Below are 24,859 nucleotides of genomic sequence, written 5' to 3' on the forward strand. Positions count from 1 at the left end.
ACAAAAGTTGGAGGTGTACATTTATGACGCTTTTCAAGACATCGCAAATGATAGCACTGTGCGAGAATGCGTTCAACGCCTCGATGACTGCAGCAACTGCGACTGTGCGCAATTCGAACGCTAACGATAGACCCTAGGCAACATTTTGTACTCGCTTTTCTTCAATCGGTCTTTTAGTTGTTTACTGCGTTTTATTTTGATGTAAAGAGACTTTTGGACCATGTGAAAAGACTTTTGAACCACCCTGTACATATGCGCTTTCTTTAATTTTGGATAATTCGAAATTTTTCATCGGCCCCTCGATTTCAAATTAACCGAGTTACACTGTATTATTAACAAAGTTATAGAAGATCAAAGTTTTGTATTTCAAGTGAATTTATTGCACTCCAAGACGTGTATGACATCATCATCATATAAATTGAACTCATATGAACGGCGGACTTGGAGACATATCAAGGAATATTTTGAATTTTTGGCTGTGTGTGAGTGGGAAAACGTGCCTAGAAAGTTTCTCATACAAGATGAACACAAAACCTTTATACCCGCAGCGCCGAGCTTCCGGTATTCGACTTGTTTTAATATTTCTATATTTGTCGAATTTATACAATTTTCTCCGTTATTCAGTAGACATGTAGTCGCTGTTTTCCCGAGGCCGTTTTCCACATGTTTGGTTTTGTTCGGTTTTTACAACTTCTAATAGATCAAAATTCTAAAAATCATTGTGTAATTTTAACAAATCTCAAAATGACCAAAAAACTGTTTCGGAAAAACAAAGCCAACGTATCACCAATTAAAAACATATTCAATTTTTCTGATTTGAGACATTTCAAATGATAGAAATCTTACCACAAAGTCGCCTGTGATCCTGCCGGGATGATGAGGACAAGGGCGATTCAAAGTCGCAGAGGCGGTTATTAAATTTTCAAAAGTACATTCTTGAAGACGAATAATGTGTTAAAAAATTGAAAGAAAAATTCTCAATTATCTTCGATAGTCACTTCGCAATCAATTCGCAGAAGTAGGCTTGAAATTAGACGACCCCTTGAAGACACAAAAATCTATGGTTGCTTACTTTCTTGATTGCGCTAATTTCGTTGGCTCCCATTCATGATTTCACACAGTACGTCTGAGCACTCACTAATAAATCAATTGTTTTTCTTGTTGTCATAGAGAAATTAAACAGCAAATATTAACAAAAAGGCATATATGTATTTTTAAATATTAATTTAGCACTTACAAGATATTTAATTAAAAACTATATGGATAACAAAAAATAAATGGTCCTTAAAACAAACCATTTCTATTATACATAAAAGATGATCGTCATTCAAAATAGCATGTTGAAAAAATAATAGTCACATACCTTATATAATATTCTTCTTGTACAATTCAGAAATCTTGTACAGTCGTAGTTCTTCATAGAAAATTCGATATTATCCTACGCATAAAGATGATTATATTTCGCAAACTTTTTCTTTCTTTTCGGCTTTTAGAAAATTAAAACAATGCAATCATCACAAATTGATTCATTTCAATTCCTCCTGATCTCTGCAGCTATACTTCGTCCCTTATAAAAATTTATACGACGTTCTTTTTGTATATCCTTGCCTTTGACTAGATATTCTCCGGGAGTACTGTAGGCTGCCTTCACTGCTTTTCCCAAGTTAAAATAGTACAAAATCACTAAGATTTTCACGCGGCTGCACCATGCTCTGAGGCATAAACTGAACCAAAGTGTTGAATAGATGCGTCCGTTTGCTCTTAATTCCAAAGAAGTAATCGCCACGACTTTTCTTTCCGCCACATTTTTGATAAAGTGAATATGACAAATTATTTGATTGTATCATTTTATCAGACATTGTTTTAGGGGCAGCATTTGTAACGAACATTGGCAGGTTATCCTTGATTGATGTTTTTCCTGAAAAACAAAAGAATTATTCATTTGAAACTAAAATATATTTGCCGAAAGGTACCATTTTTGTTATAAGACTTACCACTGATATATGTGTCACCACTGCCTCCAATGTCATAGTCGTTGTGAGTCTCTCCACGTATTGGAAGTGTTTTCATGGGAGCGGCACTCTGTTCATAGTCATCACATTGGAAGAGCAGAGACGCTAATTTATGGAACTGAAAACAATAAAATACGAAGGAAACTAAAATTTCTGTGCTTTTTCCCTACAAATTTTCTACAGATATCCTCAAACTTAATTGCATTTATAATTTAGATTCGGCAAATAGCCCATCGCCTAGATTTATCTATCATGGTATCAGGTTTTTACCCTTCTTAGGACGATTCTTCAATTTCAGTGTAGCATAAATAACGGCATAATATTGAAAAGAAGTTTGAATATCTTGGATTCATAACGTATCACCCAAAGACGGCTTATGCATGCTTTATTTAAAGTATGACAAAAAAGAACTATAGCTCAAAGCCAAATACACATTTCGATTATTAATAGAAGAATACGCCTTGCTCAAATAATAGAACAATATTCGGAAATATCACGAAAGAAGCCTGAATGGAGTTGTATTGAGAGGAAAATGAAGAACAAGCCCATAAATTTAGCAGGGCGTTGATATTGATCAACACTGGTTATCAAAGCGGATCCTACCATGAAAAGTACACTTGGGATATGAAATGAATTCGAATTAGAAGGAACCCTACTAGCCATTTCAATTCATAGGATGTGGAAAAGCATTTCAATTCATTTATTGAACAACGAAACTAAGCATTGCTTCAATTAAGCTGGGACAGATAGAATGTTTGATATCCGGCGTACTGGAAGCAAAGAAAATTACTATGCTAAATCTTACCTGATCTCTCCTGTCACCGGTCACCGTGTCCGCGACCGGCCGACTAAGAAAATGCATTCAATGTGGTTTAAAACAAAGTGATCGCGATGAGTTCTCGGAGACTCGGAGAAATACTATTGCGTGCACCTCAGTCGACGCCCCAGGACGGCCGTCCCTTGAGAAATGGCCAAGATTCTTGACGCATGGAAGGCACAAAAAAGTACGTGCCTGCACCCTTAATATTGGCATCCGCATGAAAGGAGCAAAAAAGGACATGTGTGCACGCTAAATATTGGCATCTTCCCTGGAAAGACCGAGGAACTCACAAGAGCCCTTCGGAAAAGACGCATTGATATCTGTTATACTTTACAAGAAAACTCGATGGTCTGGTGCCAAAAGCTGCGACATAAAACGAGAAGGCGGTAAAAATGACTATAATCTTCTCCTTCTTTTTGATAGCCCATACACTCAATAAGATGTTGGCATTGCATTGCGATGCCATTAAAACAGTCCAACGATTTGATAACCGGATGATGAAGCTCACCATTATATGAGCTGATCGCACTATTCACTTCTTCACCGCATACGCACTACGGAAAGTTCGACATGATGCCGAGAAAGATGCCTCCTGACAACTTCTCGATGTAAAGACCTATAACATGCCTGCTGATGAATATATCATCATTAAAGGCGACCGTAGTGGTTATGTAGGTGAAAATGCAACCATTACAAATGTGGAAGAATCGTAGAACCACGTTGAAGACACTATCCACAAAAAGGGCCTATGGGGTTACCTAGTCAGGTAAGCGGTTTATCAACCGAGATATCTAGCTTTTGACTGACGATGTTTCGTGAAAAAAAAACAACAATCGACCATAAAACGCTAGCCAATGAAGTCTAGGAAGCAATAAAACGAATGAAATCGGGGAAAGCTACAGGAACTGAAGACATGGCAACTGAGTTCTGGACCTGGGACCCGACACCGTGGCTCAGTGAATTCTTCAATCGAGTTATTCAGGAAGATAGAACATCATCTGACTGACAAGAAAGCCTCACAGTTCCAATAAAAAGGTAATCCAGCAGTGTTCAAATTATCCCCCGATACAGTTGCTGTCCCATGCCATGGAGATTTCCGAACGCATTCTTGATAACTATATTCTCAAAATCCCTGAAATAACTGTGAAGCAGCCGGCTTTATCATGAACTGAGGAACTACTGACGCAAAACACGCTGCGCGGTTACTCATGGAGAAATATCGTGGGAAGCATCACTCTCTTTACGTTGCATTTTTTTATCTGGAGAAAACGTTTGACCGTGTGCCACGTGAACTTATCTTGTATACTCTACGACAACACCTAATGCCAAAAACCTCGTACGCTGGGTTCAATTGCTCTATCACAATACGAAAAGTAATGTTGGAAGTGATGGCGGGTGTCCAAACCTGCAATACGACGAGCCGACCCCACTTGTGAACGGGTCAGGAACTGACAAAAAAAAGAGAATAAGCCGATTTCAATGAACGCAATTTAGATGATTTCTACCAGACCGAATTATCCATTATCCGCTTGGAGCAGGTCTGAAGTAAGCAGGTATTGGGGTACAAAACGCCGAGTGTATATCAAAAGTTCACCATGTTTCAATTAAGAAACCACTATTCTAAATGTGCCAAGTTTTACAAAGCTGTGGTGAAGAAGAACGCCCAAAGGTCCCTCCATCAGAGCCTAACTTCATCCTAGCTAGCGAGCTTGTTTTCAGAAATAAAGACAGCGTCAGTCAAGCTCGGGAAATAGGACAGCCTCTTCATAGCACTCGAAAAGTGTACGATTCAAAGTTTACAATTCATCTCCTATTGCAGGCGACAAATTAAATAATTAAATAACGGTGATCTAACAGTGAGACTTTGTCTAGCACTCGCCAGGCTCTAATCAAATCTTATAACTTTGAAGTGCAGATTGTTAGATCAATTACATCACTTCTTTTTGGTCCTATGAACGTAGGGCACAGCTTACGTTTGCAAGCATAAGATCAGCTGAAATGATGAAATCAAATAGCTTCTCTCCTCTAGGATTGGTTTTACTACTCCCCCAACAACGAAACCACTTGATTTTACATACGCTATCTCTTTCATTGTAAAAAAGATCCTAGTCGCCTTAATTGACCCAATAACACCGATTTTATTAACCCATGGCCATGGTATCGCTCACAGATTTCGTCGTTATGTAGGCTACGTAATCGTCCATCCTCATGTAAGGGGCCAAAAATTCTTCGGAGGATTCTTCTCTGGAATGCGGCCAAGAGTTCGCCGTTTTTTCTTGCTAAGAACCCAAGTCTCCGAGGAATACATGAGGACTAGCAAGATCATTGTCTTGTACAGTAAGAGCTTTGACCCTATGGTGAGACGTTTCGAGCGGAACAGTTTTTGTAAGCTAAAATAGGCGCTCTCATCGTCGTAGCTGTTATCGGTTGTGATTTTCGGCCCTAGATAGGCGAAACTAACAACCGTCTCGAAATTGTAGTCTCCTATGGTTGATTGGTTTTTGGTGCTGACGTTGCGACCATATATATATAGGCCCTACCACAAAGCACACTAAAGCGTTGCCCAATACAAATGTGTTGGTCTTACGCTTCTTCCGCACATTACCGCTGACAGAAGAGTCTGCTGCGTTCAATGTGGGTCTAACCGGAGTTATCATTTTGTCCCTACCTTCCGCCGAATATTCCGCTTCCTGCAGCATCAATGTCTTCATTCCCAAAATGCCTTTTCTGTCGTTAGCTGGGAGCCTTCCCAGGTTCACAAAGTCCGGGCCGTTTGTTTTCATTTTCACCTACCAGCGTTAGGCCAATAGCGCCCAGGTCACCACTTTCCTTTTTTCCTGTTTATCTTGTAAGGATGAAGGAGATGGTTATGACAGGCAGGATTCAGCTTGTAGTCCCCCCCCCCTTGGTGACTGAAGTTTTTTCTGCTGAGCCTTCCTCTTCCGTCAAAGGGTATATTTAGGCAATAGTACGGGGAGCGAGTTTGTCGTATTCGAACTCCCAGTTTCCCTCAAGATGAGAGTTGCCGCATTTTGCTTTCTGGCTGGCTGCGACTTAGGCACTAAATGTAGCTTTCCCTTGAGTTGGAGAGCATGCTTTCCGCAGATTCCTCTGTAGGGAAACATGAATTTGGTGAGGCTTCCAAAATCTGTGCTTCGGCCACGAGCTGACTGCTCATAAATCCGGGTGGATTCCAAGTCTGTGACTTCTTACCGCTTGGATCTTTTAAATCCAAAGCTTCCATATTTATGTTTTGGACACCGTTAGTATGGTAGTAAACTATTATAGGCTCCCTGACCACGACAAAGTGATGTTCAAGGGAGAACCTGACAAATATACTCCAAATACGTTCAAGGATATGTCTCGAAATTGAACCTTGTGTACAAAATCTTCACCGAAATTCAGTTATTACCCAATCATATCGGCAGCACTTTTCTGGACACAAACATATTTAGGCAATATTTAAAATCATCACTAAAATCTATATATTACACCAAAAATGATAAATCACGAAAAGTATCGGAACACAAGGGAGGCATGGGCGAAACCAGGTAGCCCAGAAATTCGAATTAACGTTAAAGCTGGTATGGATGGAGTTTGATACGTATATCGGCCGCGATCAAAATGGTGCTAGGCTTAGCCTCCTTCGAATCCAGTTAATCTAATTTGGTATCTACCACCATCCATTTCTCATAACCTGACTTATTCACAAATCATTCCCTAGTAAAATTTTATCAAGGAAGAGAAGATCGTACGTTCCGTCAAACAAATGACAAGCTAAAATTTGGTCACACTGCAAAAATCATCCCTATCATACCCCTTCGAAAATGACCTGTTTCCATCTTCCACTTCAATAAATCATTGTATGTTGAACCTTGTTTGGCTTTTCACCCCAAAAATAGCTCAGATCATCTCCATTGTCTTCAAAATTAAATTGATCCTAATGTGGTAGACCTATCCACATCCTATTAACCTTGAACAACCAATCCTAACAATGATCAAACAGGCGCCATGCCGCGCCAGGTGTCATCCGAATTGTGCAATCGGTCTCATATGGTCTAGTATGTTATATAGTCGAGTATAGTGTGGAAAAGTATTGGTGAGTGAAATAACTCGCTTCAGTAAATAAACCCTATCTCCACCTCCACGTGGTGATCGCTGTTCTTTCTTCATGAAAAACTGCAGACGGAAAAGGATGAAGGTGAGTCTCCCGCGGCTAAAAACGGGACAAAATGTACCAACTGGTCCTCCAGGTTGGGAGTTGGGTAGGACTGACAACCCTAGTTGGGTAGGACTGACACCCTGCATTAAGTTGATGCGGACTTAGGACCCCCTTCATTCTCAAAACGAATATTCCAGCCCTGGCCAGCTTTGGTCAATAAGGCGGATTTGCGCTCAATATAATTCGTAGGCATGTCGTATTTTACGAATTATATAAAGGAGCATTCAACATCTGCGAGCCGCTACGGTCACGCTGCTCCCAGGGCAGAGGTGAGGCAGCGTCTGACGATTTGCCTCTGCCCTGGTAAGAAACCGTAAAGCCGTCGTCGCTTGACTTTTTTTTAGAAAACCGATGTTACGAAGCCACGGAAGGAACCTCGGACAGGTTGGATTTTAAAACGACGAACCCGGCATCGACAACGGATTAACGATTTGCGCATTTTCTCATGGAACGTGCGCTCCCTGTACAGACCGAATGCTGCTGAACAGCTAGCCAATACCCTGTCCCAATATAAGGCTGAAGCAACAGCGGTGCAAGAGATGCGATGGACGAGGACCGTTTCCTGGAGAGGCCGCTACAACATATATTATAGCGGCCATCCAGTAAACCATATGCTCGGAGCAGGTTTCTTAGCCAGCCAAAAAATGAAACCAGCTGTTATGGGCTTTGAAAATATAAACAAAAGGCTATGCACTCTGCGTTTGCGAGGCAAGTTTAGAAATATAAGCCTCATAAACGTTCACGCCCCTACAGAGGAGACTGCAGAGTCGAAGAAGGATATCTTCTACGAGGCAGTTGAGCGGAGCCCCGAAGCCTGTCCCAATTATAATATCAAAATTATACTTGGAGAGTCAAGTAGGAACGGAACCCGTATTCAGGCGATACATCGGCTGCCATAGCTTACATAGGGATACCAATGATAACGGGCTGTGGATTATTCAGTTAGCAGTGTCGCATGAAATGGTTGTTGGAAGTACCTGGTTTGCGCGGAAAGCGGTCCACAAACATACGTGGGCCTCTTCAGACGGGACCACTTTCAACCAAATTGACCACGTGTTGATCGAACGCCGCCACCTCTCAGCCTTGCTGAATGTTCGAACATATAGGGGGGCTAATATAGACTCGAACCACTATCTCGTTGGCATAGTGCTCCGAGCTCGAATTACAACACCACCTACAATCTTCTCTGACAATCAGGTGAGAGTGAATACTGGCGCCATTCACAACATAGCCCTCTGCAACACCTATAAGGGCGAAATGGATACCGCAATAACCGCAGTTAACAGAGATCCTAGAGATGATCAACAAATGATCTTGACAACCACCTGAAGAACGTTATCATTGATACGGCCACAAAGATACTTCTTGGGCACCCGCCGCAAGAAAAGTAGGAACGGCTGGTTTGACGATGATTGTAAGCTAGCTACGGAACGGAAGAATGCTGCATACCGAGTAATATAGCATTCTCAAAGAACCCGGGCACGCGTAGAGGCATATCACGAACTCCGTCGAGCGGAGAAGCGACTTCACAGACGGAAAAAGGAAGCCTGGGAGAACCAAGTCTATGAACTAGAAAAGTACAGGGAGCTGCCGCACCAGACGCGCAAGTTTTACCAACAAGTCAGCAGAATGAAGCCTTATACTCCTCGATGCTCATCCTGCCGAGACAAAGAGGGAAATCTGATTTCCGACAGAATGGGCATATTGGAACGATGGGTTGAGTACTTTGGCGAACTGCTCAACAACCAAAATATCGGCGAGTTGGAGGTCCCGCCAACTTAAGACGACGAACAAATGCTGCCACCACCAAGCAAAGAAGAAACAGTCCGTGCAATTCATCGGCTTAAAAACTATAAATCGTCAGCAGCCGATGGAACTACAGCCCAATTGGTTAAATATGGAGGCGACCAATTACACCAAGTTGTTCATCAAATGATGCTCAAAGTATGGGACAGCGAATCAATGCCTGACGATTGGCAACGAGGCATTATCTGTGTCATACATAAAAAGGGAAATATCACACAGTGCAGCAATTATAGAGGTGTCACGTTGCTGAGTACCATCTATAAGATATTCTCCGCTATCTTGCTAGGCCGGATAACCCCATACGCCCAGAACATCATTGGCCAATACCAAAGAGGCTTCACTGCAGGCAAATCAGCAACAAATCAGATTTTCTCTCTGCGGTTAGTTTAAAATTGTTGGAATATGGACATCAGTTGCACCATCTTTTCATCGACTTTAAAGCCGCCTATCATAGCATAGCAAGGGTAAAACTATACACGGCCATAAGGGAATTCGGTATCCCGACGAAATTGATAAGGCTGACCCTGACCAATGTGCGAGGCCAGATAAAAGCAGCAGGATCACTATCGAGACCATTCAACATCAACAACGGTCTACGACAAGGGGATGCCCTATCATGCGTCCTCTTCAACCTGGTCTTGAAGAAAGTGATTCGCGATGGCGATGTAAATGCGAGAGGCACCATCCTCTTCAAGTCCACTCAACTACTGACCTACGCTGAAGATATCAAGATCATGGGAAGAACAACCCGAGATGTACAGTCTACCTTCATTTAGATCGAGCAGGCGGCGCGAGATCTTGGGTTGCACATTAATGAAGGTAAGACGAAGTATATGGTGGCAACGTCAGCGCCAAAACCAAAAGAACGAACAACATCAAATCGCACTAGTCAAACAAAAACAATGAACATAGGAGACTACAACTTTAAGACCGTTGAAAATTTCTTCTATTTAGAAGAAGAATAAGGATAGGAGAATACAACTTTGAGACCGTTGATAATTTCTCAGAGCCTATTTCAGCTTACAAAAACTGTTCCGCTCGAAGCGTCTCACCATAGGGTCACAGCTCTTACTGTACAAGACAATGATCTTGCCAGTCCTCATGTATTCTTCGGAGACTTGGGTTCATAGCAAAAAAAAAAAACATTCGAGAGAAGAATGCTCCGAAGAATTTTTGGCCCCCCTACATGAGGGTGGACGATTCCGTAGCCTACATAACGACGAAATTTCTGAGTGATACCATGACCGTCTAGTTGTGGATAAAATCCGGCTCAACAGGTTTCGGTGGACGGGTCACTTAATCCGTATGGATAAGGATGAACCAGCCCAGAAAGTCTATAAGGGCAATCTATGATAGAAAAAAAAGACGAGGCAGACCCTGCTTGAGATGGAGCGCTTTTAGGAATATCGAATTGGTGGACCTCGGCGTCTAGACTGGATACCGCGCCGTTGATGATGAATAAATAAGATTGCTTTCTCTTTACTCGACTGACATGAGCACTCGTAGTAAGTACTCTATTAGAATACATAATACCATTTTATACAAGGAGAGTATTAAAAGGGAATACTGGGTTTAAGTGACTGGTGCGTATAAAACAGTTTTCTTGCTTAGCAGCCTTGGAGGCTTAGAAAAACATTAACTCCATATGACAATATGTTGGCAAGTATCTTCAACATTTACCAGCAGTTCTGTAAATTAATCCACAACCTTCAAGGCAAACAGTAATGGCAATTGAAATCTCATCAGCAGCTTCCTGTCAGAAAACTCCTGTTCTGCAGCTCTAGTTGCGTCTTTTATAACTGATGATTACAATATACCGATGGGTTTTTCATATGCACTTTAGATAAAATATCGAAAGTGTCTTATGACTACATATTTATACTAGCAGCTCACCATACTTTTTGAGAGTCCAGAAACCAAGAAACCAACCGGGAGAAATGCCAACCACAGAAATCCACATTAGCTCGAGAATACTTTGTCATTTAGTTCAAATTAAATGAGCGCTTAAGGCAGAAACTAGGTAGTAAGGCATTAACTTTCAATTATATTTTTTCTTGAAGACAGTAAAAGCCGTTAAACAAAATCTCTTTCGGCTAGCTTAGGTCTGAACTAGGCGGTATTCGCTTTAATATAATTCATATTCATGTTATGTTTGCAAAAGTATAGAAAAAGCAGCCGCTCGTGGTTACATTGACCTTAGGGCATAGACGTGTGACAGAATCTGATTACCGATTAAGCTGCACAAAGTAATAAAGGATCTACCAGACTAGATTTATTCAATTAACTGTTTATGGGATTACTAATGAACCCATACGAACTTTATATTCTACTTACGTTTTCCAATTGATTTTTGTCGTGATGATCAATAACTTCGGAAACCTCTTTCTGCAAATATTTGCACGCTTTGATAGGATCTACCTTGCAAATCTCCTCGTAATGCAATCTCCTTATTAGAAATTGACAATGTCGGAGAAGTTCACTACGATTAGGCCTGAAAAACAACAACAGAAGAATACTTCCTGCAAGGTGCAAACCTTCTTTCACTATATTTTACTTACTTTGTTAGCTCAAGTCTCCAAAAGTCATCCAGTCGAACATTTGGTGTATTGGATTTCCCTGGATTGCCACCGAACAAATAATGAACCTTTTACCAGAAAAAACTTTTGACATTTTGCTGCAAACTGTGTACCGTAATGACTTTACCTTTCTGATATCATCATAAACCAATTGGTGTGCATATCGGGGGCACGGTTCGGAGTGATTATCTTCCTGTGTTTTCGAGTAGCATCGTTCAGTTGGATGTTTGCAAGTGTATATCCGAGACCACTTATTCGTTCTAATCGAGTACATCCAAAACGAATTGGAGGAATGTGATGGTTGTGGATCGCGTCTATCCTTCTGTTTGCTTAGGCTCTATAAAAAACGAGATTAATCAGATCCTTTAGCAATGTTTCCGGAATCTTACAAAGTACACATAAATCTCATCCTTTTCACTATCAATTGTTGCACGTTGCGTAAACCCAACTGGAGGCTCAGTCTTGTTTTGATTATATGGATCACTTGTTAATTCCGTTACTTCTTGCGTGTCTACGTCGTACGATATAAAATTATTTAGATCCTCTTTCCCGCGTTGTCCACCATATATGTATAATTTACGTCTCTCCTGCAAAAATCAAACCGAATGACTACTTGCAAAGAAATATATAAAGTAAGAATTACAGTATGAAAAACCATGCAATGTGTGACACGGGATTTGATTGACAACACATCAGGATTTGAGGCTGAAGGATGGCCGCAATCAACGAAAATTTGTGTCCATGTATTCGTAGCAATATGATACGAAAATAATCCAGAGTATTCTGTTTCGGTTGAAGTTTGATTAATCGAGCTGGAAGAAAATATAATGAAAAGGGGAATCTTATCTTGAAACAATCCTGGAATGCTACCGAGGAGTCAAGATTTTTCCACCAAATACATATATCATTCTCTTTTCAACATCAATGCACATTTGATGATCATAGACCAATTGAGGCCCACCTACTTGGCTCGTATCATCACAAATCTGGAGCCAAGTGTTAGTCACTGTATCATATAGATAGAAATCACTCTGAAAGTGAAGTAAAGGATTATACTTGGCAGGAATGCAAATGAATAATATATCCAAACCTTCAAATATTCCGTTTTTCTAACCGAACTGTCTAAATATCGACCTAAAGTAAAAATATGACCGCTTGTTGGATCCAGAACCATTTTGTGGCAGGAACGAGGTGAAGGACCTCCAAACTGACTGGAATTTTCAAACAATCTCGTCCACATTTCTTTTCGAATATCGAAATACCATAAATCGTTCATATCCCTGTGTCCGTTCCAACCACCAAATAAGTAAATGATTCCTTTCGCCGAATCCATTACTAGCTGATGACCACCTCTGGTCCCTGTAAAAACCAGTTTTGTCATTTTCCTTTTTTGAGCATTGCAGTGACTCCTACCTGGCTTTTCATCGCCGTTCATATTTTGTGTATTCCAAGTATGACTGTAATCGTGTTGAAATAAATATTCATCTGAATGACCATCGTGGATACAATTAGAAATAAACTCTTCAGTTTTCCTGAAATCGCCGCTGGTTACAAGACACTCGTAGAGATCGGTGATCACTGGATGCTCTAAACGGACTTGAGTTTGTTCTTGAAGCGCTTCAAAGGCAGCGTCATATCCTTGCTGGCGAAAATGTTTGAGACACAATCTTATCACCTCGATTTCTCGCAGCTAGCAAGAAGAGTGAATAACCAAAGTCAAAGTCACAACACCAAACAAACAACACACAATCCGACAAACAGAAAACCTACCGTGTTGTAACCTTTCAAACTTTCTTGAACATAAACTGGATCATCTTGTCCGTGTAGCTCCACATACCAAATGCTAAAATTAAAGCTCGGGCCCCACGATAAAAGCGGCATGATCTGAACGTACATAACCGGTAATAATTCACCATTGTCATTAACATGCCGTAAGTCAAAAGTTTCAGGATTCGAATCATTTTGAAGTCCCCTAAATTGACATAAGGTTTAGCCAAAAGGTACATTTTATTAAGTACAGCATAACTTACCCTTCTCGTAGTAAAACCATTCGACTTTCTTCCAGACCACCATAGATCCTAAATTTCTTCAAATTGCAAACGTGCGATTTTTCAAACTTGCCAAACATGATTTTATGTACAATTGCAGGTCGTTTTAATTTCAATGTGAGAAACTGCGGTGGATTGTTGGTGTTGGAAGACCATCGAGAAGCCTGGTTATCGGGACAATTCTCAAGGATATTGCTGTCAAAAAAAAAATGTAGAACGATAAGAATTCAAAGGAAGATACTGCTCATAAATATCATAATCATAAAATTTGGAATGAACCGACAGTATACTGTCTATGGTTACTTTTACACGATTGCCAGTAAATTCCTAAATGGGCCATCGCACCATCATCTCCGGCTTGTTGAAATTTATTTCCGGTACCTCCATTGTCAAAGAGCTTATGCATATTTCAAAAACCTATTCGTGCTATTGTGTGGTAGCCGAAAGTTGTAATCGGTACGTCCATTCTTATCAAGATATCAAAGCCCAGTCACATATAAAACGCGTTTGTTTTCGGCGAGCTTCGACTACTAAGTCATGTTATATAAATCGTCTCGCAACCGCCTTATATTATCGTTTGAATTTCGATTAATTCCGATTACCCTTTTAGAACGTCTTCCAATTTGGAGGAACAGGCGAAATCCATATCAAATTATGATCCAATAAGGCGTATACGGAGTACCGTTAATCCCCTTGTTGACGTTGACAAACTAAAGCTATTTAAAGGCGAGGTAACGTGTCTTATAATGATTTGCTTAAGAATTCGAAGGAAGAAGGCTGGAGAGGATTTGTCGGTGAGCATGGTGATAAGGATCTGTCACACATGCAATGGGAAATCATGGCATTGCCGGTATTATGGTGAATGAAGACTGTATGCTGACATGACGCAGTAGTGTTTATTTCCTTTGGCGTCCTATGAGAAAGCGGTAACGATGTCCAATATTTGTATGATTCTTATCTACGGAAGAACAATTAAGCTGCTCTGATGGTTAAGCTACTGAAGTCACCGGAGAAGGATAAGAGTAACGCTTGGTCTAAGGGCATATTTCTTCCCCTGACCTTTGGCAAGGTCCTGGGGAGGATTACAGTCCAGCGAGGAGATAAAAGCATCCTATTTAATGTCAAGCAAGCAGTAAGGCTTGCAAACAGGCAGTCTGACAACAACTTGGTGTCTGTGAAGAACTTGTATGTCCTACCTAAGTTGGGCTTCTGTGTTGGTGGGTGCGACTCATAGGAAATAGCATTGTGAAGAGCTACTTCCTCGGTAGAAAGGCACTCGTCCAAGGTGTTCATGAACGTCTGAATAAGGTTGTCCACGCCATTTATATGAACCCTGATGATAAATAAACTGTTGGATGAACTTACCGCAGTGAATGAATGGCTTAAGCGCGTGATCTCCTCGTCTTTACTGACGGGCACATACGACTTGAGCTTGAGGAAAGGGGTACCACAGCGGATAAAAAGTCTTTCGAAGAGATGCATCAAAGTGTTTCTGTCCGAGGAATATTCATATTGGACGTTGGGCTTGAGTTGGGTATTCTTCTGGCTGGATGTAAAGTTTGAATATATTTTTTCTCTTCTCACGGAACGTTGCCTGCAATCAAGTTTGCATTTTCTCTGGGCAGTCTTCGATGACTGTCGCACATCCTCTGTGACTTTTCAGCATATTCTAATGTACGCAATTTAGACGACACGGACATACATTTAGTAGGCAATATCTTTGCTATAAACCAGCAATGAAGCGCTGTGATGCGTTAATGCATACCTGCGTGCTGCCTTCCAATAAAGAAAGGACTTTTCACTGCTTCTTCCTCTACATACCACTCCTTCATTTAATCAAGGAAATGCTTAATAAAGCCAACCGTGTCTATCGGGTAGCTTCAAGTCAGGGGCAATTGTATTCAAATTAAGGGTGATTTGATAGCCAGTATTTCAAGCGAAAAGAGAAGTGATGGTTTTCAAGGTTTTGTGTGAAACAAAACCTTATTAAAATCGAGTCAATGTCCATCCGTCTGTCACACCCGATTTACTGGGAAACTGCTGAACCGATTGTTACGAAATTTGACGAGAACATATGGTCTCTCTGCCTCTTTACATACAGCGACTAGCGCCATTTTGTATCGAGCTTCAAGGGGGCTCCCGAAAGCTCATGCGAAAAGGGGGTGCACATTTTTTTCCACAGAATATGGTCGCGTGACGTATCAAAGGAGGGCTCGACTAGTACTTTTTGAAATTGATTTTATTTCTGCCATTATATGAAACATAGGGGAGTGGAGGCTCAAAATGTTTCCTCCAAAAAGTGAAGCAGATCTCCTTCTCAGAACCAAAATTTATCCTAGAAATTTGATATCATCATAGGGAATAATATAGGACATAACTTTGGAGAGTTTGAACGCAATCTAACTATTATTAACAAAATGATTGAAAGTATTATAAAAGTATAGCATTTCACGTAAATTTATTGCATTTTAGGACGTGTGTGACATCATCATCATATGAATAAAGTGAACTTATATGAAGGGCGGCGTTCCTGGAAACACTTTCGCTTTTCTTTAGTGATTTGAATATCAATATCAATTACTGGAGACGGCATGTGTGTATATACGTATATACTAATGCAATTTGCGGGTAGTGTTCAATAAGATGAACGTATGTATGTTTTCATACATAGAGTAAAGTGGAAATGCGTGAACATACCTTAAATCAATTATGCGCACTATATTTATATCTTTAATTTGTTTGGTAATATATGACGAAATATTATGCTTTCTTAGCTATGTACTAATGGAAAAATGCGCATAGAGGGTTGCTTAAATAGATGAACACAAAACCTTTATACCTGTAGCGCCGAGTTTCTGGTATTCCGACATGTTTTCAAGTAGATTCAGGATAGACATAAGTATTCAACAGCAGAGAAAAAGGGAACAGTAGAGCCGAAAAAGAGAGAAGCAGCTGAGATCACGCCCACAAGACGGGACTCAAAAGAGAAAAGACTTCGGGTAGTTCATAAGCTGAGAAAAGATCCAGGAGACCTGGCTCAGCCAGGCTACTGTGGTCAATAATATTAGACTTAAAAATTTGAAAATGTTATCGTCGGCAGATTTGAAAAGGGTTTTGGCCAAACCTGTGTTCGGTAGCCTACTGCGTGACGGAAGGTACGAACGGATGTCTTATCGTCGTAAAAAATTCCATCAAGATTAACAAGCGATATAAACTATAAATTCATTTATTTTACAGTGTGCAAGGAGAATCCGAAGTATACATCGGGTGAAAAATTTACCGAGATCCATGGAGGAAGAGAGGATTTCCTTAGTATCAACGCGATCAGCAAATCAGTGGCAAATACCTCGCTAAAGGAGGGCTGACACTCTGACATTTTAAAAGAGCGAAAATAATTTCCAGGAAAATATTTAATTCAGTGGGTATCAGTTTAACTGAAGTTCAATCAGTAAAACCACTAAAATAATAAAATTTGATTAAAGCAATTGCCTAAAAGGCATGAAGATGTGGAATTAAAAGCATTGTTCGATGCAAATGATTCACAAACACAAAAACAAGTTGCAGAGTAATTAATTAATTTAGAAGATCAGCAGATGGATAGAGTTAAATGAAAGAAAGATGAAGAGTCGTACAAACGATGAAATTCTGCTACCACGTTAGAAAAGAGAGTATTCTGCATCGCATAGTTACTGTGAATAAGAAGTAGTAAGAAGAGCCTCTTTAAGCCAGTTAAACCGTTAATACTGACCAATTCCAAAAAGAATTGATTGATTTAGCCCATCCGCTACTTGAAAAACGACCAGAATGCCAAAAAAGCAACAAAGACCATTTTCGACATAAATGGATCGCGACATATTAGAAACATCACCTGGGAAGTTCTAACCCATGGGATTTGCAGACAATTTTCTTGAAAGATGGGGAAAATGTACAATGAATGATACTGTTTTTTTCGAAAAATCCGGATTACCCTGTTGACATCCGATATGAGAGCTCATTCTTGTAGTTAATACAACATGGGACGCAATACCCATATTTGACGGATCAGAAAACCATACAATACTAGTACCACTCAAAAGGGAAGTAATTCACAACTATATATAAAAATTACATTCAAAACCATTACCGAAAGTGGAGAAATGCAGCATGCTGTATTCTTTAATTCACCAGATCCCAAACCCCAAAATATACATTTGTATAAACATATCGAAGAAATAAGTATTATGATCATCCTAAACAAACATTACTCAATACCACTTACTACGTACATATATGTACGCATCTAGACTGGTAATATGCATTCGAATATTTCCGGTAAGTAATAAAAGGCCGGCCTTTTGTTTGCTTAGCATTGATTTCGATGTTCAGACCAATATTGGCGAGTGAATTCTCGTTAGCGAGAAGCCTTTTCACAAGATACCTATAAAATCACTGCTGCAATATTTTTAACAAATATGCTCCAGTGAAGAGCCCACCGTTGTAAATAATCGCCACCATGAAACAAACTGAAAATCGTGCCACTGACTACATTCGTTGTAATTAAGTTGCAATCATACTTGTAAGTTACAAGTGCATCCGCCTTATAGTCCAGTCATTAAAGCCGAAAATCGGATGCGACCTCTGAATTCTTTCAGTCAAAAGTGATTCGAGATGAAATTTTGGGTGGCGATAGAGGGTGAGATAAGAAACAAAAGGTATATAGCGCCGATGTGCGGTTCCCCCTCGGAGGGGTGTAGTTACCCCCTTCCCAAAGTAGAAATTTTTTTTCGAAGTAACCACAGAAATCGACTAAATGGTGAATTCTAAGCAAAAAATGTTTAGTGAACACTTTTTTTAAAAGTAGTAGTTTTTTCGCAAATAACTCGAAAACCATGCATTTAATATAGAAATGATATTAAGCGGAAACAAAGCTAGATATAGATTTTCCTGTTGGCTCATTTAGAATCGCCCTTACGTAATTACACCCGCAATACATTCACCTGAATTCAATGTAATTGAAAAATAAAGGGCTATTTTGGATCGCAACAACTTTTACTTCCATAACGCAAGAAAATCATTCCAGAAATTAGACGCAAATTGCTTGCATCAAAAGGGCTAAAAGCTGTTGTCGACTAAAAAATATTTTTTAGTTTCTCATATCAACCCATGTTCTGTCAGTTGGTTGAAAGTTTTTAAAAGCTTACTCCAAAAAATAAATTTATTTTTTGTATACTTTCACATTAGTCAACAAGCATGCATTTAATTTATATTAATATCTCTCTTCATTTAGAAGTTATAATTACTTAAACGTTTGAGTAAGTGCCGGTTGAAGTAAGCTGTATAGCTATATGTACTTTTTAGAAAACAGCGAGGTTATATAATTGCGACTGTGGATTATGATTTCATGATTCATTACATGATAACCATTATATGATTGCCTGATTACAACCGTAATCACGAGAGCGTGATTGCGATCATATCGATTATGATTTCACCCAATTATGGTATTGAGATAGATGCATTTCCAGATTTTGGACGAAGCCGCGAAGGCGAATTAAAATAGATGCCTAGACATAAATTGATCAACATTCTGTCCATGGCAAATAGGAAGAGGGCTATGACCCACCAAACTGAGAATCTTGGTTTTTCAAGGTTTTGTGCAAAAGGGAGGTGTAGTTTTTTTTTGCATTAAATATAGTCATTTCAGTCAGGGATATCAAATGAAAAGTCTCAGTTAGTACTTTCCGACCCCGCTTGTAAACGGGACAAAAGCTAAAGAAAAAGAAGTTTTGGGCAGGCTACGGCCAATTGACATTGATTGGTCGTCAAAAATTCGGTTTTATTCAGAAAAATAATAATAACAAGAACAAAAAGGAATGGTGGGAGGGCGCTTCCTAGATGAACACCGACAGAAACGCGGAGCAGTTTTGATACACCCACTACACTTCCAACTACTCGGGTCGTGGTAGAACAATTTAACCCAGCGTACGATTTCATCTGGTAATACGTGTTGTCGTCGAGCATACCAGATTAGTTAATGTGACACACAGTCAAACGCTTCCTTCAGATTCAAAAAGGCAATGTAATTGAAACTTGAAGTAATTTTATGGAAGGCTAAATAAAGCAATAAAGTGGAATATGGAAGTTGGTAGGACTCTGGAGAGTCCCCTTCCTTCTTCCCTCTTGTGGAAATGTGCTTTTGTACTCTGATGAAGTCAAGCACACGCGCATCCGGTGTCAGATTGCTAATGACGGCTACTGAAAAGCGGTCTCTCTTGACCTGGGTTTCTATCAAACTTCGAACTGATTCCGATTCCGGTCCAGGTTAAGAAAACTCACAAAACTGGCTGAGAATATCGATGAATATTGGGCTGTCATCAAAAGTGCTCTCTTCTCGGGTGCTGCACAAGTCGTCAGTCACGATCCGAAGCGACGTCATAAGATCTGGCTAACTCCGGAATCATGGAAGCGGATGGATAAACGGAAGGAATTGAAGACTTTACTGACCGCTGCGAGTGATGAAGGGCGTGCCGTGCTCGAACTCGGATACCGAGCGAAATACCGAGAAGTTCAGCGTAGTGTACGCCATGACAAGGGGGAACTGCTATTGTGCTGGTCATGGAAGCGAAAGATGCCGCAGATCACAATTATTTCAAAACTGTATACCGAATCAGCACGCCCATATGGTCGCAAATCTTTCGATAGTCCTGTGAAAGTCGTTAACGGTCGACTTCTCATCCACGATGATGAGTAACTGAAGAGATGGAAAGAACACTTCACCATGGTCCTTAATTGTGTTACATCCGGTAAGATTCCTCCTCTTGTAGTCATCATAACATGCGGATACGTACTGTTCCTTCCCTTAAATGGAGTAAAGCCGCTGAATTTGACGGTCTCATCGCACTTATTTATCGCTGCACCCGCAGCTACTGCAGATCTGCTGCTTCCACTCGTACAGAAATCTTGGGAATCCGAGACCTCCCCCAGAGAGTGGAAGAAGGGGATGATCTTCAAGATCCCAAAGAAAGGGACCCGTTTTGAGTGCGACAATTGGATAGGTATCTGCGTGATCTCTGCCATCGTAAAGATAATAGCTAAAATAATACTAGAACGCATCAAAGAACACCTCGAAAGCTTCATCCACAGAGAGCAGGCCGGTTTCCGCTCCGCATCTTCCTGCATTGACCACATCAACATCGCACGGATCATTTTCTAACAGTGCGCGGGTTTAGATCTCTAAGTGTATCTGGAGCTCTCTACGCAGAAGGGGCATTCCGAGCAAAGCAATAGCTATTTTCAGAGTGATATACGATGTCGCAAAATATTACGTGCTGCACCGAGGCAAAATCTTGGTGTCTGCCAGGGTTGTATCCTGTCAACGTTATTATTTCTTCTTGTTATCGATGACGTTCTTCATGCTGCCTTGTCCGAAGGACGTGGAGGAATCCAGTGTACTATGACATCTTTCCTCAAACACCTCGACTAGGCTGATATCTGCTTGCACTGTCATCGGATCATGAACCTTTGCTAACTGGCGCTGAATTTGGAAAGAGAGGGAAGTAGAGTTAGACTGAAGATAAACATTGTTGGTGTTTATCTTCAGTCCAAGGTTATCAGTCTGACGGGGCATCGCACTTTTCCTAACTGCATTAATGGGCGGAGCATCGAAGACGTCGATCAATTTGCCAATGGTACGCACTGTGGTCGGAAGAAGGAAGTGGCAGTGGTCACACTTTAATTAGGAGCGACAAATGCATTGCAAGTTACGCCATGCAGTGGACTCCACTCTCCCAAGATGACTGATGAGTGGGTCGCCCTAAAGGCACTTGGTGCAGAGCAATGGAGAAGGGCATTTCAGGGGCTATACACCACCAAAAGGCGAATGGCAACCATATATATTTTTGGGGGCTCTTTATTTTGAGACTCTACTGTAGTTTCTCTCCTACACAGAGCATTCCAGATACATCTTCACGATGTTGAAAGCTTTCTCGAAATTGATGAAAGGCATGCAGAGCGGTAATCTAAACTCACAATGCGTCACAAGAGGATCCAGACCGAAAGCCAGCTTATTCTCTGTCGATCAAGGTTTCGAACTGTTCCTTAATGCGTTACAGGAAGCTTTCAGCTAATGTGTTCGCGATAGTAGGACTTAACACGAGTTCCCCTCTTGCACCTTTTGGAGGAGATCTCAATCTGTCTCAATCTCAATTTCAAAGATCTACGAATGAGTGGAATTAATAATTCTGCAGAGACTATAGGAACTGACGTCAAAGCCGATGACTTTACTCCATTTGGTCGCGAAATCGTTGCTATTCGGGGCGAAACATCAAAATCCGGACGATTTCTATCAGACGCGCAAAGATATTTCCACATGGCTTTATTTGAAGCGTGTCCGGATAGCTGAGTGGCTAGAGCACAAGGCTGTCGTACGGAAGGTCGCGGTTCAAATCTCGCTGGCGGCAGTGGGATTTGTATCGCGATTTTACGTCCGCTACCAGTCGACTCAGCTGTGAATGAGTACCTGAGTTAAATCAAGGTAATAATCTCGGGCGAGCGCAATGCTAACCACAATGCCTCCTACAGTGTACTGTAGTGTACCGTTACGGTCTTTAATGTAGTGCTCTAACACACTTCAAGGCCCTGATCCAATATGGATTGTTGCGCCAACGATTATTATTATTATTTGTTTAAAACAAACAGCGAAGGATTCAGTACGACATACAAGGTAATTTTTGCTCGAGAGAGTCGATGTTCATTTTCTTTATGAATCCACAATTCTGACTCCGCCTTCGAATCTATAGATGCCGAGCTCAATACCCCAATTCGCCTTCCAATCTACAGATCCCGAGCAGTGCAATTGAATAAATTCATCCAAATTTATCTCATGGGCAATATGGAGGACCCACTTGATTGAAGTCAAGCGATCAATACAGCAACAAAGAGTAATTTTTCGAAATCTGAAGGAACTACTTCATGAACGTCATGGATTGTCACGGTTGTCCAAAACTGCATCGGATAGCATACTACGTGAGGAGTACAAAGTCTAATTTAACTGAGTAAATTAGTAAACAGAACATTCACTGATTTTGTGGCGTTACCAAGCTCGTCAGGCTAATTAGTTATTAATACGAGTAAATAAACAAACAGTTCTCTCAATAAAGACGATACAGAAGAAGCTCCAAGAAATATTGGGTTGGGGAAAAAGAAATGTCGTATTTTGTCAATAGATGGCGACACTTAAACATATTTTGTGTTGTACTTATCGCATCGGGTCATACTATACTGCGATTTGAAGACGACAATCTGTGCTACAAGTGTCTCTTTTACAGTGTTGTGATCGTGCGTTTTAGCCTCAAGTTATAGCGCGTCAAAGATAGAGTCCACAAAGCAAGAAATTCGTCATATTTTACGTTTTTACTACCTGAGAGGTAAAAATGCAACGAAGGCGGCCAACAAATTGGTAAAGTTTATGGGTCCCATACTGTACCGATTCGCACAGCACAGCGTTGGTTCGATCGATTTCGTTCTGGTGTAGTGGATGTCGAAGATACACCTCGTACTGGTAGGCCAATCGTCGTAGAAACCGATAAAATCGTCGAAATGATCCAAGTAGATTCAAGTGAACATTCGCTCGATTGGCCACAAACTGGGTACAGACCGTAAAACCGCTTGGAACCATTTGCAGAAAATTGGATTCCAAAAAAAGCTGGATGTTTAGGTGCTACACGAGTTGACGAAAAAAAACTCTTCGACCGAATCAAGGCCTACGATGCACTGCTGAAACGGAACGAATTCGACCCATTTTTGAAGCGGATGGAGACTGGTGATGAAAAGTGGACAACCTCAAGCGAAAAAGATCGTGGTCGAAGCTCGGCGAGCCGGCCCAAACCATCGCCAAGCCCGGATTGACGGCCAGGAAGGGTTTGCTGTGTTTTGTGGGGTTGGAAGGGAATCATCCGCTATGAGCTGCTCAGCTACAGCCAGACCCTCAATTTGGTCCTGTACTGTGAGCAACTCGACCGTTTCAAGGAGGAGATTGACCAGCGGGCAGAATTGGTCAATAGGAATGGTGTTGTGTTCCACCAGGACAACGCTCGGCCTCACACATCTTTTATGACCCGCCAGAAACTACGGAAGCTCGGATAGGATGTCCTATCGCACCCACCGCATAGTCCGGACCTGGCACCAAGGAGGGAGGGGTAATGAAGTTGCCTTCTAAATGGCAACTTAAATTGGATAATTCTAAGTATGTTAAATAAAGCGTCAAATTTCGATCACAAATACGACATTTCTTTATTCCCAACCTAATATATCAAGTTCAGAAAGCAAGGTGGTAACGTAGGTAGGAGAAAAGATAGTTTAATCGATGTAGACGGCTTTTGCTGAGTAAGAACTGGGCTACAGAATCTCCATAATTATCCAGGATTTAAGGCAGCTTACACAACAGGAGCAACTTTTCAACTCAAAGACGCAGATGTTTACTCCACAAAGGGTTTGGAATATCTTTCATACCTGAAACGTCCCGCTCCTAAAATAACATTAATTTTTAGTTCTAGGAATACTCCCGTGCAGTCAACTCCATTATAAGCAACTTCCCCAAGTGGTTGAGACGTATGAAAGCTTCCATAAAGTGCAGTGCAACAGGGGATAGCCGGGTCAGCCGGCATGGAACGCAGTACAACTCTCAGAGTTTGAAGGCAACGAAAGTGCGTATCAGAATCGCTCTCTGCATTCAAAACTCAAGAAATATTATAAAGTTTGGAATTTGCGATGGAATTTTAATTTTTCGGGAAATAAATAAACAACCGAAGTACGACGTCACAAACTAGGCAGATCCCAGAAACTCAGCCTCCCCAACAAGAAGTATTTCTATTATGCACGTACTAGAGGGCTAGAACGATCAAAACAGATGACCATCACGTATTTCCGATTGGTCTGATTGCTCCATCTCGACACTGGATCTATCCAAAACTTTTGAAAATCCGGTTTCCAGCCATATTGCCTCTATCGCAATTACCACAGAATTTGAAAAACAGTTGAAACGGTACTATTCAGCGCGATATTCGAGGCCAACAGATTTCTACGAGGATATTTTCCCTTCTTTCCTTCTCCAATCGCCAAACATAGGATTTACCGTTTACCGAAGTTTACGCGCAAAACACCTCGCGACACAGAAAAACATCATAAACAACCTTTACACATTATCGAATATTCACTGAATGCAACTTACTCGGGAAGATACGATGTTGAATAACTCGAATATCTGCAAATTTCATATTGCAATTTCTGAGATTCTGACAATCGGCACGCCATACTGTTTATAAATGAATTCGGGCTGAGCACTGGAACGAATTCCACCAAACCAGGATTTGCACGAACTGCACTACCGCTTCTTGGTT

At 40.9% G+C, this 24,859-nt stretch overlaps 1 protein-coding gene across 1 annotated transcript; it reads right to left on the reverse strand.

The window, feature by feature from the left end:
• Nucleotides 1-1,187: 1,187 nt before the first annotated feature.
• Nucleotides 1,188-24,807, reverse strand: LOC119661680 (muskelin). Its single transcript, XM_038071118.1, has 13 exons — nucleotides 24,691-24,807; nucleotides 13,467-13,679; nucleotides 13,207-13,408; nucleotides 12,850-13,126; nucleotides 12,527-12,795; nucleotides 12,307-12,467; nucleotides 12,080-12,248; nucleotides 11,826-12,023; nucleotides 11,564-11,773; nucleotides 11,419-11,504; nucleotides 11,195-11,351; nucleotides 1,995-2,130; nucleotides 1,188-1,918 (listed from the first exon to the last, which is right to left on the reverse strand). Exons 1-13 carry the CDS (start codon nucleotides 24,771-24,773, stop codon nucleotides 1,665-1,667), a joined length of 2,415 nt encoding a protein of 804 aa, XP_037927046.1. The 5' UTR covers nucleotides 24,774-24,807; the 3' UTR covers nucleotides 1,188-1,664.
• Between the last annotated feature and the right edge of the window lie 52 nt (nucleotides 24,808-24,859).

The sequence above is a fragment of the Hermetia illucens genome, chromosome 1 (genome assembly GCF_905115235.1).
Source record: "Hermetia illucens chromosome 1, iHerIll2.2.curated.20191125, whole genome shotgun sequence".
Lineage (NCBI taxonomy): Eukaryota > Metazoa > Arthropoda > Insecta > Diptera > Stratiomyidae > Hermetia > Hermetia illucens.

Bases quoted from the DNA above. Each gene is read 5' to 3' on its own strand.
- LOC119661680 (XM_038071118.1), bottom strand. From the start codon at position 24,773: ATGGCGTGCCGATTGTCAGAATCTCAGAAATTGCAATATGAAATTTGC. The intron at 12,249-12,306 runs GTAGCATTCCAG...ATTTTCTTCCAG, and splicing joins GGAAAAATCTTGACTCCTCG to CTCGATTAATCAAACTTCAA. The intron at 11,352-11,418 runs GTAAGTAAAATA...GTTGTTTTTCAG, and splicing joins TGGAGACTTGAGCTAACAAA to GCCTAATCGTAGTGAACTTC.